Source organism: Antennarius striatus, chromosome 12, assembly GCF_040054535.1.
Source record: "Antennarius striatus isolate MH-2024 chromosome 12, ASM4005453v1, whole genome shotgun sequence".
In the NCBI taxonomy this organism is placed as follows: Eukaryota; Metazoa; Chordata; class Actinopteri; order Lophiiformes; family Antennariidae; genus Antennarius; species Antennarius striatus.
In genome coordinates this window covers 20,872,467-20,887,863 of record NC_090787.1, presented here as the reverse complement: position 1 = coordinate 20,887,863, position 15,397 = coordinate 20,872,467, and the positions used below count along the sequence as shown (strand labels likewise).

The window sequence follows — 15,397 nt, the reverse complement described above, 5'->3', positions numbered from 1 at the left end:
TATGACGGTCAAACTATCATGAGATTTTCTATGGGGGGGTACGTGTTCTCTGAGTTCAGTCTAATTTACAAGCTTCTTTCTCTTTCCTTATTTTGTATGTGTAGTCAAAAATAAATGGATTTTATAGACCTGCATTAAGTGGGCTCATTTTTTAAATTATTAACACACGGTAGTGTACCGCGTGATATGTGCAGTCGAGTGTGTCGATGTGACGCGGAACCTTCCTTCTGGGGCCTCCGTTTCCTTCAGGGAGTTTATCTTTGACGGACCGTCAAAATGACTTACTGGTAAACACAGTAAGGTGAGTCCCTGTTTATGTTTTACGGCTTGTTAATGGAACAATTGTTCCCACAAGACGACTCCAGTATTGATCCAGGGATGCGTGATGGTTATGACGTCACTGGGTCACAGTTTTAGTCGGTATCAGAGTGACGTTGGTGAAGGATGGACGGAGGCTACCGTTAGCTGCGAGCTAACGAGCGCCCTGATGAAATCAGCTGGTGACAGCAGGGAGGGACTGGTGGATGTAGTGGGTTTCACTCGTAATGGTCAACAGTTTACAGGTTAGAAACAGATTAACAGCAGTTGTTGGTGAGGTAGCAGCTGAATGCAGGGGCCGGGAGGCTGACCGTGGCTTCACCTCTGGGCTGAGATCCTGACCGGAGCAGCGGAGCATGAAGGCGCCCGAACACAGCTCGTCTCCGCGTCTTCGGATAAAGCGTCAGAAGTTCAACATAAGCTAAGCGGCTGAGGACGACTAGTCATCTGAAGGGTTGTCGACACCTGGCAAGAAAAACATATTCAGAACAAGACAGTCAGAGACTGCAGCATCCCGAGATGTGAACCTAAAAAGGTATAAAAGTGAAACCTTGACCTAGTTTTTCAAGGTCAAAGTTGTGATCTAATTTTCATCCCCATGCCTCCCTGAATATAAAGTCTTTTTTTTGTCTTTCTATCTTGTCTGGTTCCTGAGATATATGCTAAAAAAATGTACAAAAATTGAAATTTGACCTTGACCTAGTTTTCTCAAGGTCAAGGTCATCTCATCTTCATCCCCTTTGCTGCCTGAGTCATGTGCTTCTTGTTTCATCCTTCTATCTGCAACGATTGTGAAGATATTTGGTGGACAAACACACAAACACTGAATATTACAATACATCACCGCTTCACGGGATGTAAAAATATAAATTCAGTACATGTAAACATACTTGTATAAATGTGAATGTAACTTCGAGTAATAATTTGCATGAAAGGTTTTTGAGTGTTGATGGTTGCACAATATTTAGCGGCCCGACAGACTGGAGGGAGGATTAGAAAAAAAACAAGAAAATGCATCCTTTATCTCCTTTCCTCTTGCCAGTGTAATTCAGGTGAAATTTCTTTGTTCAAAAAACTTTTCTAGGGCTCCCCAAAAAACAAAAAGGAACTACAGCATTCTCCTAAAGAAAATAAGTTGGAGACTTCTTTTAAAGTGTGTTATAAAATGCAACCAAAAACAAATGATCCCACAGTCCTGAATCAGAAATTATGCTGTTTATTGTCTTTTAAACAGTAATCTCCACTTTAGCTTCTAATGAAATCCCTGTACACACACTGTACATTAACAGAATGTTTCAGTGTTATTTTACTACAAAACTCCAATTTTTAAAAAAATAAACAAAGACCTCAAGTGACTACACAGCAACATGGCAGTGAGTGAATGCTAACTAAATTTTCGTTGTTATATGTATTTTTATTTGAGAGAGAAAGTATTGATAAGAATAAAAATTATGTCTTTGGTTATTTCATTGAATACTACCCATAATAATGAGTTGACCTTCCTTACAAATCTCCCCACTGTGGGACTATTAAAAGGTTTCTCTTATCTTATCCTAGAATACACTTAAAACTCCTCTGACATCTTTAATGTGTAACATGAAAAGTTAAGCTCTATTCCCATCAGATGTGTGCCTCATGGTCTGACAGCTCCTGTGAATCAGCAGGATTTTAGTGGGAAACTCAATGAGTAACTATACGCTGATGATGCAGCTCAGTTAGGTCAGAGCTGTAGCCGCAGGTTGATGATGTCATGGGGAAAAAAAAAAGAGGTCTGTTTTAGTCATTAATACTGTAATGTGCACTGCCATTGTAAAATATATGACTTCATTTCTATTATGACTCACATTAACAAACTGCTTTCATTACATCCCGCTTCAAAGCACTGATGTAATTGTGTTCGTGTGTTCGTCTGTCCGTTCCTGTTGCAGATAAAAAGATGAAACAAAAAGCACAGTACTCGGGCAGCAAAGGGGATGAAAATGAACTGATGACCTTGACCTTGAGAAAACTAAGTCAAGGTTAAATTTCAACTTTTGTACTTTTTTTTGCACATATCTCAGGAACCGGATAAGATGGAAAGACGAAACAAAAGGCGTTATATTCAGGGAGGCAAGGGGATGAAAATTAGATCACAACCTTGACATTGAAAAACTAGGTCAAGGTCAAATTTTCACTTTTATACCTTTTTAGGTACACATCTCTGAAACCTGATGAGATATTATGTGTGGAGTATATATGTCTGTATGTTACACTGTAAGAATAACACATATTAAGTTAATGGTGAAAAAAAAAATCCAATACCCAAAATCATCATGACATCAACTATAATATGTCCACAAACTCATGGGTAAATTGTGAATATTCAGCATATCGCCAACCGGACTATGAATTGAAATGCAGTGATGTAATGGTCTGTAAATAATTCATATTTGGAGACAAGTAAATGAGGCTGAGCTGTGGAGAAGAAAATCAATGAGGGCGAGAGAGCAGAAAAGACATAGAGAGAGAGAGGAGATGAGAGAGAGAGTAGTGGAAAGAATGAGAAGAGACAGGCCGTCAGGCAGATGGATGGGAACCCCACCCAGGCCTGTTCCGTCTCCGTGTGTGGAGTCCAGTGATCAGCAGCTGAGCAGGGAGTCAAGTATTTCTTCAGACCATGAGAGCGAGGACGGTTTTATTTGCTGAGGATGTTCGGTAACCTGATGAAGATACTGTAGGTGGGACGATAGGTTGATATTTAAAATTTCTTCATTATCAGTATGATTAACTCTTTTTATCTGAATATTCTCTTGGTGAAGCTGTTATTTCAATTTTCAGAAAGTTCTACGAATATGAGCTGGTTGCATGCATAATCTAATCACAGCCCAGTTTCTGTTGTGTCTGATGGTTTTGGAATCTTCGTGTTTAATGTTCACAGTTTCTCTCTACTCTTTCTTACAGTGAAGCCTCAAAATGTGGCTTCTGATTGGCCTCCCAGCTACCTGATAATGAACTTTACGGCTGGTTAACATTTCCATTCAGTTCTGGCATGAAGCCGTGGTACCATTGACCCCCAGAAGTCGTCCCCTCCTGCAGAGATAACCCTGTTGTCAAACCTCACAGACAAACTTTGGACCACCTGATCCTTACACTGGGTTATTGGTCATGTGGATGCTGCCAACTTGGTGTAGAATCTCCAGCAGTTGCTAGACTTCTAGGTCAGGGGCCCAGCTATGGAGGGGCTTGAGCATCTTGACATGGTGGGAGATATCAGCCCAGCTCTGGAGGCCACTGAGGACTTCATCCACTGTATGGATGGGATGCAAAGCCAGAGTCCAAGCCAGGATCAAACAGGGGTTCTCCAACTTTCCAGGCAGCCCAAGCAGCTTCAGGACGTTTCCAGCGCTGCGCTGGGGAAACTGAGTTCCAGCGGCGTGTGGAGCCTCCTGGCTGGAGAGCAGCCAGAAGTGGGGCCGATAGGCCTGGCCTGGGCTGACAACTTCACCGTGATGGGGCTGGGGATGGGCTTGAGGCACGGCAAGAGGAGCCGAGCGCGCTCCACCAACGACTTAGCAGCTCATTCTAAGGAGAGCACTAAAAACACGGCGCCTTCCTCTTCCAACTCCGCCTTCAAGAAAGGACACAGCCGGTCCCGGTCAGACGTTAACTACCGGCCGTCTGCATTCACAGACAACGGCCTGCCCGCCGTGGACTGCAACAGTCTGAAGAACATGATCCTCAACCACCACCAAGAAGGTGAGATTACATCCACGCTGTGTTTCTGGCAGGATGGATGTCGATGATGGGCTTGAACAGTTTCAGGACCATCAACCGGATTTATAATCTGGGTTAGGACAATTTATCAGAACAAAAACAATTATAAATACAATCAACTGAAATTGGCAACTTAATGAATTTACTGATTTCCACTGGATCTTCAAAAAATTGTGATCCAAAAATAAAATAGAATAAATTATTTCACACAAATAATAAAAATCCTGATTAGCTCAAAATATGTATTTCAACAGACTTTTGCACTGTGAATTCATTATTGCCAGATACAGTAAAGTTTACCACACGAGGAACTTGACGCGATGTCGGGTTCATTACAAGGTGGCAAGAAACACTATTTACAATTTACATTTAAGGTAATTGTAGATGTTCTCTTATCTTTTTTTTGTACTGTATAAATATAAATGTTTTGCTACAATAGGTTTAATTTTCCAAATTTTGGGACCCCGTGTAAAAAGTAAATAAAATCACAATGCAATTATTAGCATATACTTGTATACATAGTTATGATTTAATGTCATAATTTCTAATTTCAAAAACAAAAAACAATGATGTCAAGCCACATTCTAAAAGTGTTACAACAGCAGTTCAAACCTGTCCTCCATATAGTGTGTGAGTCACTATGTGGAGTAAAATATGAATTTCTAGAATAGAGCATTGTTATTGCTTTGACTCATCACGACGGTGTTGTGACCTCTGGTGACCAGACCATTAACCCTGACGTGATTCTTCCGGTCCTCACCTGTTAGAATCCGGTCCACCTCCTCCTCTCCTCCAGTCATTAATTGGAAATCTGTCTCAGCATTGGAGAGCGTTGAGAGGACAGAAGTCCCGGACTATTTGTTCTGCAGATTGGTCCGTACGCAGTACTTGTGATGAAGCATCCTCAGAGAAAGCAATAATGATAGAAGATGATGATAACTTGAAATGACACAGCTGTGCTATGACAATCAGTATTCAGACAGAGTGGCTGACACACACACACACAGACACACACACACACACACACACACATACTGTCACACACGGCATTTGTTTCCATGTTTTGGCAATCTGAAAGCCTAAGGAGATCCTAAAGGATCCTGAGGGATAATAGCCTATAATCCTGTCAGCAAATGGACTCAAATGAGGCGAGAGAAGAGGCAACCCAATTATCCGCCCCCTGATACTGGCAGGATTATTTAGTATTAGCATATGTGTGAAAAAGACATCAGGCTATTTAGTTTGGCTCCATGTGCATTGAAAGCAGCAAAGTAGGAAGAGAGGGATGGTAATAAGCAGAAGGCAGAGCGATTTATGTCTTCATTCATGCTGGAAGAGAAGTTCCCTGTTTGCCTTTCCATTAATGTTGTCTGGGGATGTGGAGATGGGAATGGGAAATAATCCTCATTGTTGTTCACACAATACGCCTGTATGTACAGGATCAGGATGTGTAGCTGCTGTTAACGCTCTTTGTTTTCTAACATCATCCACTGAACTGTTGGTCAGTGGATTGTTTTTGTAGATCAGAATAGGCTTTTTTTTGGGGTGCACATAGTTGCAAGCCTTAAAATTCAAAAAAATTCAAGTCTGCATGCTTACAGGTGTGTGTGTGTGTGTGTGTGTGTGTGTGTGTGTGTGTGTGTGTGTGTGTGTGTGTGTGTGTGTGTGTGTGTGTGTGTGTGTGTGTGTGTGTGTGTGTGTGTGTGTGTGCGTGTGTGCATGTGTGATTGTGTGTGATTGTGTGTGTGTGTGTGTTTGTGTGCGTGCTTGTTTCAGGGCAGACATGGGCTTATTTTACTTTTAGTAGCATTGCTCACGAGGTTAAAACAAGAACCAATGCAGTCGCAGACTGCAACATCCCATGACACCCCTGAATTCAAAATTTTACTCTGACCTACTTGCGGGGTCAAAGATCAAATCTAGTGCTCTGACCTACTTTCATAGATCGAAGCACTAGCTTTGATCTATGGTTTCACACTGGCCTTCTCCCTCATCTTTCTATCTCCTGAGTGTACAAAAGTTTAAATTTGACCTTGACGTAGTTTTCTCAAGGTCATCATCTCATTTTTTCCCCCTTTGCTGCCTGAGTAATGTGCTTTTTGTTTCATCTTTCTATCTGCAACGGTTGCAAAGATGTTTGGACATGCTAACAGACAAACACGCAAACACTGACAATTACAATACAACCACTTTGAAGTGGGATGTAATAAAATGAATTTTTTATTAAGGTAGAGCGTGGCCTTTTCCAACAATCCATAGACTTGGGCGTTAAAGCAAACTCCCATTTTTAGGTTAAGTTTTTCCTCAAATAACAAAGGAAAAATGATACCAACTTGATTCTGTCTCATATTGACAGACCGTTTGGTGACTATTGGGGTGCGGTATGATTTGTGGACGTTTACAGAGAACACTCACGGAGTGGAAGAGAACTCACAGAGAGGCAAATATTGTCTGCAGAGTCTCGTGCTATAAGAAAAAGTTAAAAACGTGATGGTGTGTGAGTCGAGTCATTTGGATAGATCATAATGCAAACGGTCCTGTCATTGTAGACACGAAAGTTTGATCACTCATGTTTCTCTGACTTATCAGTAAATAGCCAATAGCTCCATGAGTTACAGTATATTTGCTCAGCAGCACACATTTACTCTGTGTGTGTGTGTGTGTGTGTGTGTGTGTGTGTGTCTCTGTGCGTGTGTGTGTGTGTAAGAGAGAGAGAGAAGTGGTTGTGTGTATGCGAAAGGGCTGCATAATATATCGTTTCAGCATCAGCTTTTTAGCATTTGTGTGCACATGAGTCACATGGTGACATGTAAGGTCTCCAGGAAGCCTGAGGCGATGAACAGAAACCCGTCACACTGCTGCTGTTTCACTGCTGTGATACAAAAAGAAAAGTCTTGTAGTTCTCTTCTCTATTGAAGACTCTTTCTGGTGGAATATTATGTACAGTAGTAAACTGAGATACGAGTACTACTGTACGTGACTGAACTTAGGTCAAAACTTAGGTGGCTTTGATCTATGGTCTTACTCACACTGACCTCCATATGCACTAGTCTATGCACTAGTCAGGTACCCTACTAGGGTACCGTGACCTGCCCTGAAAGGTCAGGGTAAGTCGTAGGATGTTGCCGTCTCTAACTGTCTTGTTTTAATCTGTTCCAGCTTTGTAAAAAAGCCCCAAACTCCTCTAGATTATTAAAAAAATGTATTATATTTTTATCAAAGTGTACGTCTTTACTGCATGAACGAGAATAAGATTCGGTTTCAGCTGATGTTGGATTGTTCCGCCGCAAGTGGTGCTGTCCTGAAGCGTGACTCGTATCTCGGGTTTTTGCTTGTATGTTGAACAAAAATGTGGAAGAGTCGGCTCGTATCTCAAATAATTCGTATGTCGAGCATCTTACATCTCGAGGTGATACAGTACCATTCTGTGTATGTTTAATTTTAATCGAAGCCCACGTATAATTTGTGAATCATCTTATTTATCAGAAGTGACTTTGGGATTGCTCTATTTATCTGAAAGTCCTGCTATTGAAATTGTAGGGTGTTACTTTTTCCCCAAATAGAACTAGTCAGAACACCTGATGAAACTATCTGGATTTTGTCATGTCGTCATATATATTAGATTAAAAAAAATCATTCGTTTTTTCCCACATTCAGTCCTACTGACCCATCATGCAGTATATATATATTTTTTGTATACATGAAGGATGACACTGTCAGGCATGTAGTATTGCTGTATAATATTATGACTACATGTAATATTATCTCCCTGGGTGAGGTTGCTTTAGTACACTAAAGTGGAGGTTTTTATCTTGATGGAGTTGTGTGCAGAAACAATGGATATTAGTCTACTTGGCTGAGACAAACATGTTAATTCTATTTGTCGGCTTTTGTGTGTAAATTACACTTTCCCTAGAGTGTGATGTCAAAACCTACAAGGTGTGGATGGAGGCTAATAGAACAGAGCAGTTTCGCTCACGTCAGTGCCTAACTCTCATCTCGACCCTCCCAAGCGTGAACAATGCCAATCAGCCACAGTTGATGCTAGCTAAACCGATTTGCATATTCATTTGTTCCTTTGGCAAAAGGTTTGTTAACATGCAAAGTTCAAGATGTTAGAACGACACGATGACAGCTGCTATTGTGATAAGATTGATGAGGCACTTGCCTCACCAAGGTTTGCTTAGCAGTAACTGTAAGGGCTTTACCTTTCCCCACCTCCAGTGACTTAGAATGGTCTAAGACAGAAAAACATTTCCAGCTGCGTTCTGATCATTCATTAACTCGTTCTAAATGCAATGCCTACCAATTTGTCTACTTGTGGTCGGGGATAAGGTGATTGTTGATATTTTTGAGGAAACCATTCATTGAAGGTGTCCAGTTAGCAAGAACACCGATTTAAATTAGACTCAAAGTTTTTACATTTTGTCTATGTAGTATAATAATAAGGTTATTTATCATTTAACTGTTGTTTCAATGCATTATTTCAGTGACTGTTTCAAAGACGGATCCAACGCTTTTGAAAATATAGTAAAACATGTATGAAAACTACTTTCTAAGCAGTGGTTGTGTATGGACAGTGCTTTTACTGACAGCTCATAGAATCAGTTTTTGTCCTCCGTCTAAATTGTAAATCCTCTTTGCCTGTGGTTTCTTGGTGAAGCTTCTAGTTGTTCACTGACCTGCTCTGTGTCGCAGGCGCTTTTTTCTTTCCCTTTATATCAGAGCGCTGCTGCAAAACAAAAAACCTTCAAGAATGAATCTTGTCCATGTGAAACAGTGAGTACTTAAAGTACAAAAGCGTGCCTGGATATTTCAAATATTTATCCACTTGTCATTAGGAATTGAAGTTTGTTTTTGTATATTAGCATATCTGACTATAAGCCACCTCAGGTTTTACCTTTGCACACACACTGAGCACACACAAGTCCGTCAGGCTGTTGACTTTAAAAAGGAATTTCATGCTGCACTTTCAACAATGAGTCTTGACACTAGCTCGACCTTCTCTTCTAACTTTGATTGTAATGCTCGACAGTTGACTAAACATTAATATTGTTATACGTCACCAATACAGCTGTGTTTTTATACGGATTTATACCGTGGAAATATAATGGTGGACGTGCAAAAGGTTGCAAGGTATTTTTAAGATAAGGTAATCCTTTATTCGTCCCACAGTGGGAAATTTTGAAAAATAAAACTTTAATTCTTAATATTCTAAAGCTTTCACAAAATGTATTGTGTTCAAAATTCTTTCTTTAAGGAACATAAATGTCCTTAAATGTCGGATGGTACGTGAGAATACGGTTAGCAGTGTTTGATGTGTAAATCAGGAGGTTCTAGAACACACGTGAAACAAAGGTTCTAGCTGCTAAACTTGAAAGTGTTGTCTATAGTGTAGCACTACTTCTTTAACTTCTAAAAATAAGACGATTCTCAGGAATCACTGACTAAACAAGTTGTCAAAGGGCACAGCTTGTGTTTTGTCATTATCATTATTGGTGGTTCTTACTATGGTGTTGGACTAATTACTTTAAGATCATCTTAGATAACATGCACAAAACTCTCTTTTCCTTTCTTAAATTAGATTTTAACTCATCCAATATATCAGTCCAAGCAGTTTATTAATAAGTTAAATTTAAAGCTTGACAGGACAGGCAACATAAAATATTATGCAAAAGTTATTTTGTAGATTTTGATTACGGTAAAAGGGCTGATTTAAACAATGCAGATCCCAAAACGTTCTGTTAGTACCCATCTTAAATTAGGCCTTAGTGGTCAACAGTCCTGCTGTGTAGTCTTCCCAGAATATATAGTACGTCCATGCAAGATACTCTCACTGTCTAAAGATACTCATATTGCCATATGATTGAAAAGAGCAGATTTTCTGGAGCATGCCTGGAGGGGTACTTGATGGGTGAATGTAGCACACAGTCAGACATTGTCCTAGCAGATACTTAATGGGTCGCTGGCAGCAGTCCCTTTATGTTTTGAGGTGAAGGTTGATGTTTGGTTTAAGTTTATAAGAGAAGAATGATGTAAATGATTTATATGTATTTGGAGGTATCCACAATATTTTGTTAAAACCAGCACAACTGAATGTATTGATGTCCGAGCAGTTTAGTTCACCAGTATATTAACATTTTCATTAGGATAGATTTCCTGACTAATGTGTGTGTTTAGTTGTCTTTCTAACAGGGTAGTGTTGTTAAAACTGTGAGAGTAGAGGTCATACCTATTTTCTACCTTTTATTTAGGCCTTCTTATCAAAGAGGAAACACTATAATCAGACATAAATGAGGACAAAAAATCTCCTCAACATCAAGCAGTGATAAAAGGGAGAAGAAAGAAGGTATTCTTCTGTCTTCTGGATTAGAGAAGTGGGACAGTTTGCTCACTGGCCTCCGTAACAAAACTGTTTCATCACTAAACACCTTGCCAGAGTTATCTCTTTCAATACAGACATTTCCCAGACTTCATACAAATTTCTCATGTTTCTCATGCCATGTAGGTAAATGACCCAATAATGACAGATGTAAGGATTGAGCCAACCTGGCAGAAAAAGTTCCACCAGTGGACAGAGAAGACAAACCTTTAATATCCAAACATGTAACTTGCTATGTATTGAAAACTCTAAAACTCCTTAGCAACAATAGACTAACCTTAACCCTAACCCTTCAGTAAGTGTGGAGGTTGTGTCTCTTGGCTGTTCCATCAGAGTTGGCATGTATAAGCTGGTATTGTTCCATCACTGGCCTGACTTTGCCCAGTAACCTCTGTTACTAGTGTGATTGTGTGAAATAGGATGAATGTTGGCTTGTGTTGTAAAGTACTTTGAGCAGTTTGGTGAGTGTTATATGATTGCTGTTCATTTAATGTTAATAGAAAAGTCCACTGCGAATAAATCAACTGCTCTCATGTCAGTTCTTTAAAGGTGTCTCTGGAAAGTTTGTATTCATCTCCTTTTGTATAACATGGCAGCAATTGTTGACTTGATTTACTGCATAGATTCATCTGTTCCAAGCATTCATTGTCCCTTCTCCAGAGAGCTACTGCATCCTTTCAAGTCTTTGTCAGAAGCGGTATATTTATCATTTTACTAAGTGAAGATAATTTAAAACACGACTCAATGACATAGAGGTGGCTTGGGATGCAGGAATGCATTTGGAGACGGACCTGGACATAGTGGTTCTAGCCAGATTTCAGTGAATACTCTTGTTTCTATTAACAGTTTCAGGTGTTAGCAGTAAAAAATGGTGCCAAGAATGTCTTGTGTTCTTTCACCTCCAGACTTATCAATGTAGTGTAAAAGTGTGCAATTTTGGCACTCTCTAAAATCTGCGTTTAGCTGGAACCCTTGACAGAACTCTGAGTAGTAACTCGCTCTGAGTCGCTGTCCCATTCATTTCTTAAGTAAGATATCGAACAAGTGCTTTTTTCAATGTAGGTGGGAGTGTTCTTCAGGGTAAAAGTTCTTATTTTTGCAAATTGTGCATATCCTAAGCTCACACATCACATGATCATTTCCTTTGCCCTCTATCTTTGTCCAGCCGATAAAGGCAGCAGCAGCAGCACCGTGGTGAAGCAGGGTCAGATGGAGCAGCGTGAGGGGACCCGTGGCCGCTGGACGCCATGCCACGTGGAGCTGACACCTTGTGAGATCCGGCTGTACACCCTGGACAGCAGCGCCAACCGTCAGCTGGGAACCGCCTACTCTCTGTCACACTGCCAGAGCGTCATCTCACCAGCGCCATGCAACAATTCCGGCCAAATCACTCAGCCTGCAGATCCACGCACGCTACAGGCCCTGTTCTTCAACAGCACGCGTCTCCAGCTAAGGGCCGCCCATCAATGGGAGGCCATGGAATGGAGACGTCTGATGTGGGAGAGGGTGCAGGCAGCCAGACCTCTGAGGCCAGAAATCCACCATAGGAAGACTGCAGTGGAGGTCCAACAGGTTACTAAGTTTCCTGCGCCTATGTCACCTTCCTCGTCACCATCTCCATCCGGGCTCGATACCCGGCCTGATGGTGACAGTGACACCCCCAGCTCAGCAGAGGCTTCTCTTTCTCTTCAACTGAATTCTGGTATCCTGAGCAGACCCACTACTCTGCCTTTATTCACCCAACGCTGTCAGGATGTCATAAAAACTGGTCTGCTCCACCAGTTGATGGATCAGAACAACTGGCTGGCCTTTACCTTTGTCCTGACCAGATCTGCTCTCCGAGCCTTCCCTACTGAGGGCCGTGGATCCGTGTCCCAGCCTGTCCTCCAGTACTCCCTAGCCTCCTGCTTGGCCGTGCAGCATGACCAAGAGTCGGAAAGAGGAGAGCAATGGACCAATAGAGGGGACAGCTTCAAGGCAGTGTTCCCCAAAGAAGTGCTCAGACTTCGAGCAGATGATCAGCTCAAAGCACATGAATGGGTGGAGGCCCTGCAGGAGGTGCTTGGAGCGCTGAGGCCTGCCAAAGAACAGGGGGATGAATCGGGAGAAGGAGCCCTGGGCCTTCAGGGAGTGCTGTTGAGATCAAAACCATCCAGGGAGAGGAGGCAGCGAGAGACCCAGAGAGCCAAGAGACAGTCTGTCACCACCAGTTTCCTCAGTATTCTCACATGTCTGGCTGTTGAGAAGGGGCTCACTGCTCAGAGCTTCAGGTGTGCAGGTAGGATACCTTCTCAGATACACATTGCTGAAATTAACCTTGTAAGCAGAAATGGTCTTATAATTCTGGTTTAAACCAGAGTACTCATCTCATCATCAGTCGTATGTGACAGAAAAGTCTCTGCTAGAATGAATGACAAAGTTTATAAGGCAGTGGTGAGGACAGCCACGATGAACAGATTAGAGACAGTGGTGCTAAAAAGAAGACAGTCTCTGTATTTCCAGAGTCAGGGACTTGATTGAATTGCCTGTCTTAAGTCAAAGTTGTTTCCATTGGTGGTGTCTCTGACAAGGCCGTCCCTTATCACCAGTTCTGTTCATAACTTTCATGGACAGACTCTCTAGGCTCAGCCAAGTGGTGGAAGGTGTCAGGTTTGGTGGCCTTAGGATTCCATTTCTGCTTTTTGCAAATGACATGTTTCAATTGGCTTGCCAAATGGTGTCCTCCAACTTGCACTGGAGCAGTTTGCCGCCGAGTGTGAAGCGGCTTGGATGCGGCTCAGCACCTCTAAATCTGAAGCCGTGGTTCTCAACCCAAAAAGGGTGGAGCACCCACTCTGGATTGGAGTCCCTCCCTCAAGCGGAGGAGTTCAAGTATCCAGTGGTGTTATTCATTAGTGAGGGAAAAATGAAACGGGGAATAGACGGTTGATTCGATGCGGCCTCACAGTGATTTAGTCACTCTAAGATAAGATATTCTTTATTGATCACAAACTGGGAAATTGAAATTTATCACCACGGACTCTATTGGTCCATGGTGATAATGAGATAAAGGATTTTATGTGAACAATGAAACTTGCCACCCCTGAAGACTCATGAGAAATAGACTTCTACTGTCGTAGTAAAAAAGCAAGAACGTGTTTTTCATTGAGGGTGTAAGTGGAAATGCTTGTTAGTTATGACACCCAAATATTTATATTTTAAAGCCAGAAATTCTGCATTTTCCTTTTAGTCATCTGTTAATTTTTTTAAATTAGTTTCTTCTGTTCCTTATATCCTGAGCCATTCGCGGCTCTCTCCCTCCTTTTCTTGTTAATACTGTTAGTCTCCATGCCAGGCCCCTGTGTCACCCCGTAAATGGCAGGCGGTGCTTTTACTCTCCCTGGGTGTGAAAGGTGGGCTTCCTCTTTTTTTCTAGTCGGGGGGCTTTGAATAATCACTGCTTACCTCCCTTTTTATTTGTAACAACTGGCTTATTAATGCAGGGTTATTTGAAAGGCCAGCTGAAACAGGAACAAGAACAGAGGCAGTCTGGGGGCAACTGATGATAATTGGTAGGCTTAAGGGGGGAGAGGAAAAATGGATGAATGAATGAATGAAAATGAATGAAAGCGGCCTGGGGATGCTACAGTGGTCAGGCTTGATCAGAGTTGTTTGATTGAAGGGTTTCTGGGTAGAGCTGGACGGGAGGGACAGCTGGATATGTCCATTTTCTGTACAGGCCACACCTCTGCTCACACAATCCATTTGTTTTCCTGCTTTTCCTCTCTTTTACCCTTGAGCAGTTCATTCAGGCTCAGCGGTTTTCTCTCTTTTTGTCTCCCTCTGCCCCTCTCTTTCATTTGACTGTATCGGTTCTTAGTCTCCTACAATGTTCTCAGCAGGTCCTGAAAAAGTCTTGTACCAAGGCATAAAAGTTTGGGGTTTTATAACTTTCTAGTCTTCACTTGGGACATTGACCTTTGAACATCACTTTCACTAGCTTTATTAAACCACCTTCTATCTGCATTACCTTTTTCCACACTCTGATAGACTGTTTAAAACACTACTGTGTCTCACGGAAGCCTGAGACTCACCGAACATAGCCTATTTCCGGATGCCGTCAGCCAGTAAAATGCGCGTATGCTATCACGTGACTGCCTACCAAAAATCCGCGATGAGGTGAAGTCGCGAGCGTTGAAGCGCGAATGCGCGAGGGAGCACGATATATGTTAGGATACAGAAACATTACACGTTTACAGGTGGAACTCATGCTGGTGCTGAACATCAGACACACTGTCTTCAGCTCACCTGAATAAACACTGGATATTTCTTATTTAAAGCTCCCACTCTCAGCCGTACCTCTTGATGTTGAGTGCACTACTTAGGTTTCCTCTGATTTCTTTTTTAAACTTGATTCACATCTTTTCTTTGCATATGTAAGCTGCTGCCATACATATCGAGGATATTTAACATGAAAATGTAAAATGTATTCATGTAATTAGACACAGGAAAAAAAAGGACACGTTAGCGATCGTTTGAAGACATGACTCCTCATCACCTCTCTTTTCTCTCTCTCATACACACACAAACACAAGCATACACGCACACACACACATACAGTGGGTACATTCTCAGGCCCCTTATGGACCATTTGAATCTGTTGGGGGTGAGGGGGGTGGATGAAGTGGTAATCGGTAAATATAAGAGAATCGAGGAAGTAGGAGGTGGGCTCACATCAAAAGCAAAAGATGGGCGGTCTCCCTAACTCACTCACTATCTTAATCATGGTATTCTCCATTTGTCCACATTTTCATTTGAGTGTTTGGTTGGTGTGACATCAAAGCTCAGGCTTTGCTCATCTTTTCAGTTTTAATTCACACACACACGCACACACACACACACACACACACACACCCTCCTCTTGGAGGTGTGGTGGTTTAAAACCAGTGGCGGGCAGATGAAAGC

The 15,397-nt window shown here is 41.8% G+C and overlaps 1 protein-coding gene across 3 annotated transcripts in view; it reads left to right on the top strand.

Moving 5' to 3' along the window:
- Window positions 1-266: 266 nt before the first annotated feature.
- plekhm3 (pleckstrin homology domain containing, family M, member 3) overlaps window positions 267-15,397 on the top strand; it is a 42,424-nt gene continuing 27,293 nt past the window's right edge. The window contains exons 1-3 of one of the 3 annotated variants that reach the window (XM_068329116.1): window positions 267-301; window positions 3,259-4,053; window positions 11,619-12,731. In XM_068329116.1, the coding sequence (XP_068185217.1) occupies window positions 3,531-4,053; window positions 11,619-12,731 (1,636 nt within the window). In that variant the 5' untranslated portion in view covers window positions 267-301; window positions 3,259-3,530. Of the gene's footprint in view, window positions 302-332; window positions 854-3,007; window positions 3,036-3,258; window positions 4,054-11,618; window positions 12,732-15,397 lie in introns of those variants that run through there. The other 2 variants (XM_068329117.1, XM_068329118.1) reach the window with 2 other exon arrangements.